The 18118-nt window shown below is 41.1% G+C and overlaps 1 protein-coding gene across 1 annotated transcript in view; it reads right to left on the bottom strand.

The window, feature by feature from the left end:
* The window catches only part of CPQ (carboxypeptidase Q), a 424132-nt gene that overhangs the window by 358186 nt on the left and 47828 nt on the right, over positions 1-18118 (bottom strand). The window contains exon 2 of the mRNA XM_055432597.2: positions 3929-4136. Coding sequence (XP_055288572.1) covers positions 3929-4136 — 208 coding nt within the window. The remainder of the gene's footprint in view (positions 1-3928; positions 4137-18118) is intronic.

Raw genomic sequence — 18118 nt, 5'->3', positions numbered from 1 at the left:
TAGTGTAGAGTCAGACAGTTGGGGAAGACTGTACAGTTGTTCACCAAATTTGTCTTCCTTTCACAGTGAGCATGAAGACAGACCAAATTTCAAAGCCTCCACATAACTGTATTGTGGACACAATATGTGAGCAAAGAGGTATGTCATACCCAGGCCTGACCACAGAAAACCTCGCCTTTGATTACTGACTTTCTCTCTCCATCTCATTTGCCAATTGGATGCAAGGGACCCTGCCGAGGAATCTGATTTCTTAGAGGTGATGGAGCCACAAGATGCAAAGGAGCAAAAGGCCACCTGTTGAACACTCTCTTGGAACTATTATGTGAACAAGAAAGAAATTCTTATTGTGTTAAGTGGCTAAATCATTTGTTACAACAACACTTGAAGTGAAAGGGAAAGTTGCTCAGTTGTGTCCGATTCTTTGACACCCCGTGGACTATACAGTCCATGGAATTCTCCAGGCCAGAATACTGGAGTGGGTAGCCTTTGCCTTCTCCAGGGGATTTTCCCGACCCGGGGATCAAACCTAGGTCTCCTGCATTGCAGGTAGATTCTTTACCAGCTGAGCCACAAGGGAAGCCCAAGAATACTGGAGTGGGTAGCCTATCCCTCCTCCAGGGGATCTTTCCAACCCGGGAATAGAACTGGGGTCCCCTGGATTGCAGGCAGATTCTTTACCAACTGAACTATCAGGGAAGCCTTACAACACTTGATCTACCATACCAAAGCATGAACTCAAATTACCTCCAAGACAATATGATACAGAGTATGCATAGCATAACATGGGATACCCAAAAGAGGCAGCTCACTTGAGCTGAAGCTGGATATTGGGAAGGGCTCCTCAGAAGAGGTGCTTAAAATGAATACTGAAGGACAGTGTGAGATAGTGAGAGAGGGAAGAGAAGGCTGCAGAGGAGAAAGCACTTGCAAAGTCATGAAACTTTGAGGAATTGGGCTGCCCTGGGAAAGTCTTACTGATTCCTGCCAATATGTATTTGCTAAAATGACAGACAAAGAGCAGAACCTAGGAGATGCAGTAGCTACTAGAAATGATGGCTAGGGGAAGAGGAAAACATAATCAAGAACCATCTAACTTTAGAAGGCAGAAGGGATGGCATTGAGATAGAAAATGCAGGAGAAAAATGTAAAAGGATGAATTCAATTTTGAAAAAGAAAGAAATTGAGACAGCTATGGAACGCCCAAAAGATGAATCAGTAGGTAGTTGGACATGTGGACCTAGAGGAGTTCAGGCAGTGGTTTGGACACGAGAAGTGAGTTTGGAAAGGGCCACCGCACAGGTGCCGGCTGAAGCCAGAAGCAGGGTGGGATGGCTCAGGTAGAATACTCATAGTGAGAAGCCAGAGAAACAGGGAAGGAAAAAGGAAAGTGGGAAAGAGGGAAGGAGCAAGAAAAAGAATATGAGAAAGAAGTCACAGATGCCAAAGACTGTGGGAAAAAAAAACAGTCAATAGTAAGAAACTCTTCAGAGTGGTGAAATAAGAGGACAGCCTGAAAAATGTCCACTATATTCAATTAGGCAGCTATGTGTGACCTTAGCAAGTTCCATTTCAGTATCAGGAAGAGCTAAGTTAAGATGGTCTGGAGAGTGAATGAGGGATAAAGAACTGCAGACTGGAATACAGAATACTCTTTAAAAAAAAACAAACTGGTTTCTAAAAAACAATTAGCCCAAAGTGGAGAGAGAGAGAGAGACAGTTTGTTTCACTTTGATTTTCATTTTTCAAGAAGCAAGACTTAAACATGTTAACATGCTGAATTCTCTGAACTTTTATTTCTCTGTAAAATGGGGATAATAAGGCCTCTTCTTGGTCCTTGGATTGTTGTCAGAACAAATAAGATAAAAGACAACATATGTGAAAGAGTCTAAAGTTCTACATAAACAGCAATGTTATTTTGTATTTATAAATGTTGAAAATACAAAATTATAAAAGTTAAGAGGCCATGGAAATATGGCTGGCTATAAAATTAATGAAAAATTATAATCAGTCTAGATCTAGAAATATTAAGCAAAACGCCTCTTGAACATACACTACATGCTGGCAGCCCCAAATCTTAGAGGCTGATGACACAGGCTAATTTTGCTGGACAAATTTCTTCTGGTGCGTCTAGGTTACAGCCTGAGTTTCCAGATGTCTTCGTTATACCAGGAAGAAAAAAGGCCAGTGAACCCAGGCAAATTGCTGTGCATTAAATCATCTGGGAATTTTTTAGTCTTCTGAGTAGTAGTTTTTAAATAAATGTTTCTGGCATTTACCCAGTTTCGCAAAGCAACAGACTAGCCCCATATTTTAGGTCTCACAACCAGCGAAACCATGGTGAATGGCCACAAGCTGCTGAGTATGTTATTCTAAGGAGTGACTAAAGTATTCTGGGAAGTGAGCTAGCCATCTCAGGACTTCCCTCCTGGGAAGACTAACCATCCAAAAGAATATGGCCCAATCATTATTTCACTAGTCACCAAACTTTTAAGGACTCTACATTCTTTTAAGCACTATGACATCACTGTAACTAGGTTTTCTCTCTTAAAACTTGTAACAAGTGGCTTTAGCATGCCCCAACTTCCTCCCCTGGGAAGACGTCTTATCCCTGTAAAAGAAAAAAGTCCCTTTCCTCTTCTGAGCACTTTTGAACAACTCCTCTGACTGGGCTCTGCTGTCTCCTCAGTTATTTTCAAGGACGCAGGGTGCTAATTAATTGAGGTCAAGCAGCTGTGACTCCAGCGCCAAAGAACAATTGTGCAGAATACAGAAGTCTTCCTTTACAAAAGATACTAAGGATCTAGTCTTGAGACCCAAACAAACCCTATCTGCAATTCCGTTTGCATGTTTCTTTTATCTTAAACAGACTGAGCTACAAGACCAAAATGGCGTTTCTTTTATTCATGTTTCTGAAATACTTTATCCTCGATATGTGACACTACCATACGTAGCTATTAAATTGGCCCACTGTCTCCAGGTCAGGTTTTAGAACTTTTATCCACTGCAGTGCCAAATTTCCTCCTAGGGCTGAGGGTCAATAAAGCGCTTTGCAAATACCTCAATCAGAAACACAAAGAAAAAGACAAAGCTTCCATTGCCCTCAAAATAGACCTTTATAGAAAATTGAGTATCTTTCATAAGTTTACCTCAATCTTAAAATAATTTTGTGAAAGTATTGTCGTTAATTATCACCAATCAATAGAGTAGAATCCTGAGGCTCAAAGAATTTTAAGAATATTCCAAGGTGGTATGAGATTAATAGGTATAAAATACTATATATAAAATAAAGAAGGAACAAGAATATATTGTATAGCACAGGGAATTATGGGAGTTATCTTGTAATAACTTACGGAGTCTGATCCGCAAAAACACTGACTCATTTTGCTGTGCGTTTGAAAATAATACTGTAAGTCAACTATACTTCAGTTAAAAAAGAACATTCCCGAGGCCTCTAGGTTCTTTAGGGGCAGAACCAGGTCTATACCCAAGGTCCTCTGCTACCTCAACTTTTTCCACTACACCATAGTTGGCCCCCATCATGTTACCCACTTTATTTGGATTTCACTTCTCTAGCAACAATGGAAAAAAGCCTGGCTTCCCCTGAAGTCATTAGGAGTCTTTGATGAAATGCAGACGTGAATTCAGTTCTCCCTCCAATGAAAATACATAAAGCATACTGGTTATATAAGGAATGTTATGGGATCATCGTGGATGTGGAAAGCTTTTTTAAAGGAATGCACAAATGATGCTTGGAATCCTGAAAAGGCCAAAGAAGATATTACAAACAAATGACCAAATGTGGAATGGGGGAAAATTCCATGAACAATCAGTATTTTCACTTGACTAGTTTGTTTTTATTTTGTAAGGGCTTCTCTTTGATGGCAAACCCTGGTTTTTTAAAGCATTTCAAATGAACTCGATGACCAACCTGTAGATGGAGAAGGAAGCCACGGATCGAATGAGGGACGCCAAAGCCCCCACTTTGGCGGCCTCCACCGCCCCCTCCATGCGGTACTGCACCGCTGTGGAGTAGTTGGTGTAAGGTTGATTGTAAACGACGATCTTTCCTTCTGCGTCTGGCCCCCTTCTCTGCAGTTCATCGAAAGAGGTCACCACCAGGACTTCCGCAGTAATGCCTACAAATAAAAGTCATGCAAAATTAACGCATGGCTTCCGATCAGCCAGGTGGAATTGGCACACAAAAGGTCACACATGCTCTATCCACTACATCTGGCAAACCGGTTTGCAAAGATCAAAGTTTCAGAGCCATTTGCTATGGGAGAAAGACTGTGGGGGTTAGCCAGTTTCCCAAGAAAGAGAAAAGGCATTCAAAACATTTAATACACGACTCATTAGGTTTTTCAACTCACTTGACCAGCTGCTATTAAATCACAAATTGCCTGCAAAGATGTCTTTTTTTGTCTCTTTCCCACCCTAACAGGTCATGAGTTTCACAAAATGACACTAATTATTTACTTAAAAAACACATTTTAGAAAGCTCCCCTTGGGATTAATGAAACACATATTTATCTCTTCATAAAACTATTTTGATATGTGGCTAAACAACATTCATTGACATCATACAAAGGATGGCAGTTTATAAAAAAAATATTCTTAGGAGCCAATGATTTTCATACTTCCAATTTTTAACAAATAGTTAATGTAACTTCTCCCAAGAGCCACAAAAAGTCAGCTTGTTTTATTTCCTTCTTTGTACTGAATCCTTCTAAAGAATGTGAAAACTGCCCATGTCTCGATTTATAGGACTTGCTCATTACCAGACATAACACTATTATTCACCTAAAAATTCTGAAGATGCTATATAACTGTTCTATAATCCTCTTGTCTCATTCAGAAAGATGTGACATCTTTTTTCACGTGACAAGCCTTGCCCAAATCTTCCTGATTAGGACAGGGTTTCACAGCTTCTGAGAAGTCATTCAAAAACTGCCAGACCACTGACGATTCAATTTGATGGCGCAGTTACAGTGACAAGAAAAAAGATATTTAGCAACAAAGGCCAGATGCAGTAGCTAAATATAACTATCTAAAGTAAAGAGGCAGGCGCCTACTGTTTTATAGCTTTAGCCAGGCAGTCATGAAATATGGCAGTAAAAACCCAAGTATCAACATGGATTTGGCATATTTTTTTAATCTTGCAAACTAGAGAATCAAGTTCTTCTGGAAGCTTAACATGTCATTAAAATAGTAACTGTTACTTGGAAAATCCTTTTTAAATGCATTGCAGGTATGAGAATTCTTGCTTTCAACATGGGCCCCACCACAATGGACCCTTTGAGCTGGCTGCTCTCCGCTTCTGGTCCCACCATCCAGACTGAATCTGTACTATCACTTTAAAGTGACTGACTACAGATCTATAAGTATGTCTCCACCAACATTCAGAACTCAGAACTTAATTCATAATCTAAGGAAAGCAACGTACAATTATGAAAAGTAAGCCACTAGCTTTTTCACATGAAAAATATGCGTAAGAATACAAACAAAGCCTTGGCTAGACAGAGTTTGAGATTCATAACTTTTTGAAACCTGGAGTTACCTTGAAATTTGACTGGCGTTATTGTTGGCACGTCACAGGAATTTTGTTGATGCTTTTCAGCTGTTCTTAATGAATAACAGATTCAATGGTCCACCCAAGGGGTGTCCCAGCAATGGGGTAATTTTGGCATCTGGATTGGAGCCACTAGACATGAAGCCAAGTTTCTATAAATTTTCACTGGCCACTGCAAAATTAAAATCATACAAGGGAGTGCTTCACTAGGGTCTATGGTTCAAGTTCTTTTAACAAATGTGAGTGACAGAGTCCCAATGAGCCAAAACCTAACCTAGCCCTCAGTTGCCAATGCAGAACACTAGAAGCAGCTATAGGTCAAAACCTATCACCAAGAACTTGTGAGAAGTCTTCACATTAATCTGTTTTCCTGAGAGCTTAGGTCATCTCTGATTCCTCTGTCTCCTTCATCCTCCAGGTCCCATCAGTCCTCAAATACTGAGACTCTTAACTGAAAGCAGGTCCTCTGCTCTGCTACATGACACCTCTCACATCAGGCTCTGGTACCCTTCTATTTGGACCATGAATTCCTCCTCCTTCACCTCACCACCACTAGGGTCCCAGCCTTCAGCCCAGCTCCCTCAAATTTAACTTCCACAGAGCTGCCAGAGTGAAGGACTCGAACTGCTGAAAAGTCAGAGCAGCCTGTGTCACCATCTCCCTGCCCCCTGCCCCCCTGCCGATTACCCGTCACTTCAAAGTAACAGTCAAAGCCTGTCTCTACAGACACGGGCTCCCTCTTATTTTAAATTCGGTCAATACTGAAGTCAAAAGTGCCCACTCTCGCCTCAGCAGTTCACCTCTCAGTGTCTTTGCTCACACGATGGTACAGGCGTCTTGTCGACCCCACTCTCCCAACTGTGTCGTGACTAATGCCTATTTATCCCTCAGATGCCGTTTAAGAATCAATCCCTCAAACTCTACCCAGTATTCCGCAACTACCTATATCGGGAAAGAATCTAAGAAAGAGTCGATATAAGAATATGTACGACTGATTCACTTCACTGTACACCTGAAACTAGCACAACACTGTAAATCAACTATTCAGTCGCTCGTCGTGTCCGGCTCTTTGCGACCCCGTGGACTGCAGCACGCCAGTCCATCACCAACTGCCGGAGTTCACTCAAACTCATGTCCATTGAGTCAGTGATGTCATCCAACCATCTCATCCTCTGTCAACTATAATCCAATAAAAATAAAATTTAAATAAGAATAGAAAAAAAGAAAAGAGTCACTGCTTCAGGGGAGCACTCTCAAGGCCTCTGGCCTCTTTGTCTCACCCCTCTCCCCCTACCTCCAGGAAGGCTGGTTAGTGCACCACTCAACTCTTGACTTTCAGAGTCTCCTGGGCATACCCAGGCACTAGACAACCTTGTTGTTTAGTCACTCAGTCATGCCTGACTCTTCACAACCCCATAGACTGTAACCCTCCAGGCTCTTCTGTCCATGGGATTTCCCTGCAAGAATACTGGAATGGGTCGCCATTTCCTTCTCCAGGGGATCTTCTCGGCTCAGGGATCAAACTCAGGTCTCCTGCATTATCAGGCAGATGTTTTACCACTGAGCCACCAGGGATGCCTAAGAGACAATGAAACTTTGCTTATTTATGATTGACAATACCACCTAAACTGGGAACTCTTCAGGGTCTGGGGCCGTGTTTACTTTGGTTTGTATCTCCTGGGCCTAACACAGTGCTCAGCGTGTGTGTAGGCAGCCAGTCAATAAGCTTTCCTCAAATGGCACTGCTCCAAATAAGGGGCCATTGACTGGATCTAAAGCATTTCCATAGAAGTGCAGTCTTATCTTTAAAGTTTGAGAGCACTGCTCCCACAATAACTCAGCAGGCTGACTCTGGCCACCCAGAGCCCCGCCGCACAACAACAACCAAGCAAACACGGCCCTGGGGCAGCCAGAGCAGAGTGTAAACCCCAAGCATAAAACCTCAGGCACTTGAACACAGGGGAGCTCTTCTGCTCTTAAAGCCTAGTTACCCTTGTTTATACAAAACTCTAAATCTAGTGCTTAAACCTATGAAACTATGAGAAACAATAAATCAGAAAGAAGAGATAGGTTTGGAAGCTGATAGCAGTACCACAGGGGAAAAAAAGCAATGTCAGAGACGGGAACGTGAAACATAACAGATACGCACTTACTGACATTTTTGCAGTGTCAGAATGTTCTGTGTCTGGGCTAACACGGTGGCCATTAGACACATGGCTGCCAGCACATTATTCATGGATTTACTTGGCTGCACCAGGTCTTAGCTGTGGCACGCAGGATTTTTGATCTATATTCTGATATGCAGGCTCTTAGACGCAGCATAGGAACTCTTAGCTGTGGCATGTGGGATCTAGCTCCCCGACCAGAGATCAAACCCAGGCCCACTGCATTGGGATTGCAGAGTCTTAGCCACTGGACTAACAGCTAACAGCGGGGTCCCCCTGAACACTTTAAATGTGACTAATGTGACTTAGAGACTGAATTTTGAATGCCATTTCTTTTAATCAACTTATATTCAAATTTAGATAGCCACATGTAAATAGTGGCTACTGTGTAGAATGTATAATCACCGCAGGCTCAGCCATTATGTAGGCAGATGGCCAAAAGCATCTCTGCTGGCCCCAGGGGCCTTGCTTCAGGACAGGTCAGGAACAGACGTGGCTGTCACGGCAGGGCCTCCTGCAGCAGCCTGTATTCAGTACCCACTGTTTGGGAGGTCAGGGTATATACAAAAATACATAAGATTTTTGCTCAAAATGAATAAAATAAAACCAGGCCATCCGGAAATCCTCACTCGTACATATTAGTTGCGTTTTGACACGTTACACAAAGGAAATCCTTCTGCTCTCCTACAAATCAGCAGGCTCCTATTCTTTTCTCTCCTCTCTGCTCCCTTCTTTTCATGCCCTCGTTCTTAAAGCTAGTATATGAAAACCTCAAACATAAAACCATTATCAGATGTCCTGAACTCCTTATTAATAATTGTAACCCACTCTCAACTCCCATCTCTCTTTTCTAGCTTAATTTTTCAATAGCAACTGTCAGCTTCCAGCTGCTTCTACTACAGCAATGTAAGCTCCATGGAGCGTGTGGGGCGGGGGGCGGGTGGGGGGTAGAAATTCTTGTCTGCCTTATTCATTAATATTATCAAAATGCCTTAAGTAGTACCTGACATGTAGTATGTCAGGTACCACTACATGTCAGGTGACATGTAGTATGTGAAATTTACTCATACACACTCATAGGCACAAATACACACATGTACACACGCAGATACAGAATGAAATAAAGAGAAACCAAAAAATAAAAGTGTAATAATACCCCATCCATGATCACCTCACTAAAATGTATATTTCCAAGCAACTTATATATTTCTGTAGGTGAGTATAATTCATAAAATAATAATAGTGATATTTGAGTATCCATTGCTTAAACCAGTGTTCATAGCAATCTGCAAAGTAGTCATTAGGAACACGGAAGTGCGTAGAAATAAATTTACACAACTACGAGGTGTTGAAACTAAGAGATGAATTATTGGTCATCTGAATCCAAGGGTCATGCGCTTCCTATTAACATCATTGCTATCTTCTTTTGAAATGTAAAACATATCAAAAGAAAAGCTCTGGATTTTTATCTGAAGAGGAATAAGAAACGTTAGAAAGTATCTGCCTAAAGTTATCCTTTATTTTCTTTTCATCTTGCTCATATATCAGAGCACTGTTATCATACTAGGGCCCAATCTTCTCACAGGGGAGTTGTGAGGGATGTTTCACTCTAGGACAAGAGTCATCAAACTGTTAGAGGAATGAAAAGAATGGTGGTAGTTAATTCTGAAGGAAATGTAAGACTGAAGGTAAAAGTATTCATATTATAAAGTGCTTCTCTTAGCTAAAGCTGATTATATCATAAAGAATATGATAAAAAGCCTCAGGATCCATTCTATTCTCCACACCTAATTTTCAAAATCGATTCACTTATTTTCTAAAAGCCTCACCCTGTGCATAGCTAGTGCTGCCGCTTTCTTGCAGAGACAACAGATGCCGGCCGCTGTGGTGTAGGCTGGGATCATTTATTCTATGGAAAACTTGATACAGAGACTCGAATCTCAGTCTCTTTTGCCCTGATTCCTTCCAAGAACAAACAGTTAAGAGTAGGAAGATAGTGATGTGAGAATTTCATAATGTTTTCTATTATTAAAAGGAAAAGATTACAGACAGAAAAACATGTCTCTGGGGCGCAATTCAAAGTGGGAAGTCTCAGGAAATGGATTCTGGATTTCAGAAGACTTAACCCCAAACAAGAATTACTCCAGCCCCCACCTAAAAGAAAGCCTAGTGTCTCACTCTTTACCACGTAATCTTATACCAAGTGTGCTATACAAGGCTACTAGGTCCAATGGAATGGTTGGCTTTCCTGAATTCAATCACAGAAAAAAAGATAAGAGCTGTTCTTGGAAATTCAATGTTTTGGCCTGAAGTGGTAAGGAAATTGCAAATTCATGGCAAAGCAAATAAAAAGAACTTCAGAACAGTCCTTTCTGAGTGCCCATTTTTGGGGGGAGAAGATGATTGTGCACCAACCTTTTCATGGAAGAAGAAGCGTCAAAGATTCAAAGTCATTCAAAAAATTTGCAGCCCTCCTACTGGGTGGGATTTGTGTTGAGCATTGGGGATAATAGGAATTTTAAGTTCCATTTCTGTCAAAAGCTGTATAATCTGGGGAAGAAAAATAGGTAAACAATAACTTTAAAAAGCACAGGATGTCACAAGTGCTGAAAGCACAGAGTAAAATTTCATGAAAAAAGTAACACAAATCAATATCAATTCTGATAGGGGGAAATCTTGCAAGTTTCCCAATAAGATAAAACTTGAAGTGGGACTTAAAATATTTCAGTAGGCTGAAAATAAAGAAAAGGGCATTCCCAGGTAAAGAACAAAGAAGGAAACCCCAAAATAGGTGAAACATCAATTCAAATTCAGTGAATAGGAGACTTCCTGCCAGGTCCCCCAAAACAAACAGTGGGACACTCTAAAATCTTTTGTTAACCAAGATATTTATGGACCCCTATCATTCTTTGAATTCTAAGAAGACAAGTAGAAGAGTCTCCTTGAAATAATTTTCAGGAAAATATGGTTAAACTAAGTTATTATCTTATGAAAAAGTTGACTTAAAGCTCAACATTCAGAAAACTAAGATCATGGCATCCAGTCCTATCACTTCATGGCAAACAAATGGGGAAACAGTGGAAACAGCGTCAGACTTTATTTTGTGGGGTTCCAAAATCACTGCAGATGGTGACTGCAGCCACAAAATTAAAAGATGCTTACTCCTTGGAAGGAAAGTTATGACCAACCTAGACAGCATATTAAAAAGCAGAGACATTACTTTGCCAACAAAGATCCATCTAGTCAAAGCTATGGTTTTTCCAGTGATCATGTATGAATGTGAGAGTTGGACTATAGATAAAGTTGAGTGCCAAAGAATTGATGCTTTTGAACTGTTGTGTTGGAGAAGACTCTTGAGAGTCCCTTATACTGCAAGGAGATCCAACCAGTCCATCCTAAAGGAGATCAGTCCTGGGTGTTTACTGGAAGGACTGATTCTGAAGCTGAAACTCCAATACTTTGGCCACCTGATGCGAAGAACTGACTCATTGGAAAAGACCCTGATGCTGGGAAAGATTGAAGGTGGGAGGAGAAGGATGACAGAGGATGCGATGGTTGGATGGCATCATCGACTCAATGGACATGAGTTTGAGTGAACTCTGGGAGTTGGTGATGGACAGGGAGGCCTGGTGTGTTGCAGTCCTTGGGGTCACAAAGAGTTGGACATGACTGAGCGACTGAACTGAACTAAATCTATTATCTGAGTGAAAGTTGGAAGAGCAAGAGGCAAAACATCGCTCCAGTGACTGAATCGCCCTCTCCACAGTGGCTTCTGACAGCCGGCTCCAATCAAACCTCGTCAGTCCACCTTGCAAGTGAGCCCGGATCTGACTTCATCACAATCCAAGGACACAATAAATTCTCACCATTTCTTTTGTTCACCATCTCAGCGTGCTGCAAGCCGTCTTTCAACACGAACACTTGAGGACGGGCCACAAGCAAAGCAGCTTGTCTACCCTGACCTTTAAAATACAGAGTTTGCACGTTTTGTTATTTTCTGGAGAGGTACCTACCCCAGGACCATTATTTTTAATCAACATGTAATGTAGGCTACTCAGGTTGTCCAGAGACCCAACTCAGCAACATCCTTAGCCACAGCATACAGCACAGACCGGTCCTTAGCAATCTGATCACTTAGAATCCAAACTGTTTCCACAGCAGGGAAGGCGTCACACAATCAGGCACCTTGGTCAACCTTCAGTTCAGTTCAGTCGCTCAGTCGTGTCTGACTCTTTGTGACCCCATGAATCACAGCATGCCAGGCCTCCCTGTCCATCACCAACTCCCGGAGTTCACTCAAACTCATGTCCATCGAGTCGGTGATGCCATCCAGTCATCTCATTCTCTGTCGTCCCCGTCTCCTCCCACCCCCAATTCTTCCTAGCATCAGACTCTTTTCCAGTGAGTCAACTGGACGCATGAGGTGGCCAAAGTATTGGAGTTTCAGCTTTAGCATCAGTCCTTCCAATGAACACCCAGGATTGATCTCCTTTAGAATGGACTGGTTGGATCTCCTTGCAGTCCAAGGGACTCTCAAGAGTCTTCTCCAGCACCACACTTCAAAAGCATCAATTCTTCGACCTTAGTGATTATCAAAGGGAGCATTCGTAGCCTAGAACATGAGGTGCACTGTGCTTGAAACACAGTTGCTTGGAAATATGGTTGGTTTGAAACATGTCTGAAGTGGTAGCCTTTTTCCCAGCCCCTGATATTTTCCTGTAATGGGGATTGGTGTGGGTGAGCGAGGGCTTTTGCCAAAACCAGTTATCTAATACGTCTGGTAGAGTGAGCAGCTGCAAGATACTGTGCACCTAGGTCAGCTTCCAGTGGTATGTAAGGAATAAAATCCACAGACCTCAGTGATAGCGGGGATAGAGAGGTGAGTCTCTATAGACCAAAACAGGATTCGTTTTAGCTTTGCTGAGAAGGTGTGTTGTTAGTTGCTCAGTCGTGTCTGATTCTTTGTGACCTCATAGACTATAGCCCGCCAGGCTCCTCTGTCCATGGTATTTCCCAGGCAAGAATACTGGAATGGGTTGACATTTCCTGCTCCAGGGAATCTTCCCGAGATCAAACCCGGGTCTTCTGCATTGCAGACAGATTCTCTACCATCTGAGCCACCAGGGAAGTCCTTGCGATCCCAGAAATGAGTGTTGAAGGACTACGGGACATTGGCAGGGAGGCTGCGGAAAGGTGGAAGGGAGGAGAGTCCTGAGATTCCAGTATGTAGACAGTAAGGGAGAGGATAGCATCAGAGTGGACGGGCGGTATGTAGGCAACATCACACAGGAGCCCTGTAGCTGTACTACGGAAGGCATTTGGATGGGGATCAAGAAGTCAGGCAAATGCAGATTTACATTTAGAAAACATCACTGGGCTCAGGGTGATGGAGCATTGGAGGAGGTAAGGAAAGGAGGTGGGCTTGGAGGACAGCTATTTAGGGGACCACTGCCACATTCTGCCTGAGAGGTGACAGTGGCTTAGAGTAGCGTGGGGCATTAGAGAAAAAGAACAGTCAACCCACTTTGGGCAATAGTGTGGAAGGGATATCTTTCACTGTGATAGGGAGACTGACTTGGTGTTTTGCACTCCACTATGATTCCAGTCATGAAATTAAAAGACGCTTACTCCTTGGAAGGAAAGTTATGACCAACCTAGACAGCATATTAAAAAGCAGAGACATTACTTTGCCAACAAAGGTCCGTCTAGTCAAGGCTATGGTTTTTCCAGTGGTCATGTATGGATGTGAGAGTTGGACTGTGAAGAAAGCTGAGCGCCAAAAAATTGATGCTTTTGAACTGTGGTGTTGGAGAAGACTCTTGAGAGTCCCTTGGACTGCAGTAGATCCAACCAGTTCATCCTAAAGGAGATCAGTCCTGGGTGTTCATTGGAAGGACTAATGCTAAAGCTGAAACTCCAATACTTTGGCCACCTCATCCGAAGAGGTGACTCACTGGAAAAGACTCTGATACTGGGAGGGATTGGGGGCAGAAGGAGAAGGGGATGACAGAGGATGAGATGGCTGGATGGCATCACCGACTCGATGGACATGAGTTTAGAGTGAACTCCGGGAGTTGGTGATGGACAGGGAGGCCTGGTGTGCTGCGATTCATGGGGTCGCAAAGAGTCGTACACGACTAAGCAACTGAACTGAACTGATCCATACTGCCCAATCTACATAATGATTTTCCTCACGAAAGTTTTATATCAACTGAAATTTAGTGATCAAATCATTCAAAATGAAGAAGACAATTTTGAAATTTTTTGTTTGCTTAATTTCTATTGAAATATAGTTGAAGTATAGAAGTATAGTATATTGTGCTAGTTTCAGGTGAACAGCAAAATAAATCAGTTAAACATATCTCACTTTTTTAGATTCTTTTCCCATATAAGTCATTACAGAGCATTGAGCAGAGTTTCTTGTGCTATGCAGTAGGTCCTTACTAGTTATCTATTTTACATATACTATACTAGTGTGTATATGTGTATATGTCAATCCCAATCTCTCAATTTATCCCTCTCCCCTTACCCCTTGTTAATCATAAAATTGTTTTCTATTCTGTTTTGTAGGTAAGTTCATTTATACTCTTATTTTAAAAATCCACATGTAAGTGATACCATATGATATTTGTCTCTCTCTGTTTGAATAATGTGAATTCCTATTGGTAAAACAAACATCTTACTCTAAAACTTTTTTACAAAGTGTTTATATATTACATTATATATACATTATTCTTCATGATATACTTTAAATGGGGTATTTCTTTATCAGTAATAAGAAGTCTCCATCATTATATATTGGCTACAAAGCTCACTAGCCTTTGATCCTGAACAAGTTGGCCAACTTTCCACAGCCTACATGAGAATCACAATAATACTGATACCACCAGGATTCGGGGGAGCACTGTAGAAGATGATAGAAGTAAACCTTACTCTTATAAGACAAGAGTAGGCATGCAAGGGGTCTAGATAAACATAGAATAAGTATAAGCAACACACATATGATTTATTTAAAATTTCATTTCAAACGATTACCAGAAGTAAAACAACAATAGTGGGGATGACTCAACAAAGAGGGAGCCTCTTGGCTCAGAGCAGAGCTAGTCTCTATCAGGTCAGACAGCTCCAGAGGCTGCGTGACTTCTTCTCAATTTAGACTAAACTGATAACTTAGGCAGCCTATCATAAAGAACTCAAGTCAGGCTGGGCAAAGAAGCTGAGTAGGTTTCATGGGTTTGCTTGGCAGCAATGGGTACAGAAGGAGTGATGGAGAGAGGGGGAGGGAAGCGACACTTTTAAGTAGCATCAGAAGAACAGACGAAAATAGAAAAAGATGCCAGTGGCCCTGTCTAAAATTATATCTATGCTATACTTGATGATTTCCTCTACGCTCCTCTGTTTAAAGAAATGACCACCCACTCATCAATTGCCTTGTAAACTGCAGGGTATCTCTTGGAACACTGGGTTTGGCCATGAGACTTGTTTTAGCCAATGGAATGTGAGTGGCCAGGGCGTGTGGTCACACCTGGGAGGGAAATGTAAGAGCCATTGTTAAGTTTTGACTTCCTTTGAAGAGCCCTTTACTTTTAGCCACAAGAATGGAGTGTCCCAGATGGGTTTCTCCTTCAGCCTGAATTCTGGCGTGATAAAAGATATCTGAGGTAGAAACAAAGGCATTACCAACTTTACATACATGTTATATAAACATATATATATATTATTTAATATATAAATATATTATTTTAAAAGTTTATGTTTATAAATTTGTTATTTTTTTTTTATTTTACAATATGATATTGGTTGGTTTTGCCATACATTGACATGAATCTGCCCCGGATGACACAAACCTTGGAACTTCCCAGGTGTTCCAAGGGAAGAACACTCATGGAAAAGAACCCACCTGCCAAAGCAGAAGACATAAGAGATGCGGGTTCAAGACACATGTTTGATCCCTGGGTCAGGAAGATCCCTGGAGGAGGGCATGGCAACCCACTCCTGTATTCTTGCCTGGAGAATCCCGTGGACAGAGGAACCTGATGGGCTATAGTCCATAGGGTTGCAAAGAGTTGGACATGACTGAAGCAACTTAGCATGCATGCATGCATATGACATGAAACTTAGTGGTTGCAAGCTACAGAGATTTGGGGGTTGTGTATTATCATGCATTATTGAGGAAGAGCTGAGTGATGTAGGAGCCTTGAATTCCAAGTTTCTATCGGTATTTTACAATCTGCAGCTGATGACAGATAAGATATAGAATAAATATATTTAATGCCTTAGGGAAGACTGTTCAGTGAAAATTAGATAATTACTGTCTTCCTCCTATCAAACATCAAAGCGATCAAACACCAAACAGTAGAAAGAAAACAAATCTGAAGAAGAATTTAGTAAGCGTCAGTGATTTAACACACACAGACTAAATGACAAAGAATTTTAAGTAGGAGATAAGCCCTGGAGATCATTAAAATACAGTTTTGGCAGCTCAGTTAGCTAACCCACCTGATGTTACTTCTAAAGAAACAAGAAGCCCTGTTGTGCAGTTAAATAATTCTATATACTTGCAGGTGATTTCAATATTTCATAGCTAAATGCATTTTCTAAATTCGATCTTCAAAAATCAAGGGCAAAAATGATAGAAACTGGTGTGGTTATGTTTGTACCAAGTATAAAATAATGTTACTGTAGTGTTATATCAGCGAGATAAAATAACTCTGTGACAATCTGGCATTCCAAAATGGGATTTTTGTAAAGCTATGTTTTGAAATGTTAATTGTCCTATGCTCTCCTTAGAGAAGTAAAAGATGGGGAAAAAAATACTCTAACCAAACAGAATTTCTACTCTCAATAATAAGAAACCTGGCTCAGGTTCATGATTAGTTTGATACGGCAATTTGCCTCTAAAAGAAGGTTCCAGAACATGATTGAAATATCAGAACATGAGAAAATTTCATTACATGAGAAAAAAAAAATTGCATTACATGAGAAAATTTCCAGGATGTCATTTATTAAAGTCCATTGACTGGAAGGACATAAACTCAGCTATCAATGTCAATCCCATTACAATTATAATTAAAAGCCATCACCATACAGTTCAAGCACGAGTGATTTAAGCATAAAGGCATTAACCACGTTTAATAAGTGAGAAAATATGAAGCTTCAGGAAAGTACAGGAAAGTTTAAAGATCTTATCAAACTAGAAAGTGGGAGAATCTGAACATGAATTTAGGTCAGACTAACTCTGAATCCATGCTCTTCTCACCCCGTCCCACACAGCTGCCCTCCCAGTGAACTTAAGTATGCATGAACTGATAGGCTTTCTAGTACTCTCTCCTCGGGTGGCCAAGAATCTTCGAAGGTGCCCAACAACTGATCCTATTCCACAAATCCCTGGACTGAGAAAGTGGAAAAGAAAAGCAAAAATGTTCTGAAGCCTCACAAATGAATAAGTACCATTAACTTTTCAAATATTCAAAGATCTTATGTTGCCTTTGGCATACCCAAATTCACTTATTCCCTATACTCTCTACCCTTTCCCTTCCTGTTTTACAAATAACCCATCCTTCTATGCTCAGGCAAATACCTATCTGATTCAGCACATAATTGAATCAAACTAGACTCAAATAAGTGATGTTAGAGTGGGAGAGGTGTATATATATATATATATATATATAATTTTTTTTTTTTTGGTCATCCCATGGCACGTGGGATCTTAGTTCTCCAAGAATTGAACCCACATTCCCTGCAGCAGAAGCATGGAGTCTTAACCACTGGACGACTAGGGAAGTCCCTACATTTCCATTTTAAAAGAGATTTTTACCTACAATAATTTGTTTATTCAATAAATGTATTTGAGCCCTTCCAATTCGCCAGGCCATTCCAAAGTGCCAAAGATACAATCAATGACATAGTGGTTTCACTATATGAAGATTGCATTCTAGTGGGTAGGATTGGTAACCATCAAAACCAGCGAACATATTATTATATAATTACAACTTAATACATGATGCTCTGAAACTGGAATCCTCGGGACTTGATCTGGTCTGAAAGGATCTTGAAAATCTTCTAAGAGGAAACATTTAGTTAAGAAACTGTGAGATGAATAGACATTAAGCAGGTGGAGCAGGAGTGGAAAGGGAGGAATAAAATATTCCAAGTTGACCAAATAACATATGCAAAAACTCTGAAGTGAGATGACATCCAAGGACCTGAAAGCAGACCAGGTGGAGTGGCAGAGTGACACAAATGCAGATGGACGGCAGAAGGAAACAACTCAGGCAGACTGTGAGGGCCACTGTAAGGAATTCGGGAATTTATCAACTAGTTGGAAATACTTGAGAGGTTTTAAGTGTGAACAGTGATAATCCATCTTCTATTTTTCAAGATC

This window comes from Moschus berezovskii, chromosome 16 (genome assembly GCF_049115385.1).
Source record: "Moschus berezovskii isolate FMDL1 chromosome 16, NW_MosBer_1.0, whole genome shotgun sequence".
Taxonomy (NCBI): Eukaryota; Metazoa; Chordata; class Mammalia; order Artiodactyla; family Moschidae; genus Moschus; species Moschus berezovskii.
This window is presented reverse-complemented; position numbering and strand designations above follow the sequence as displayed.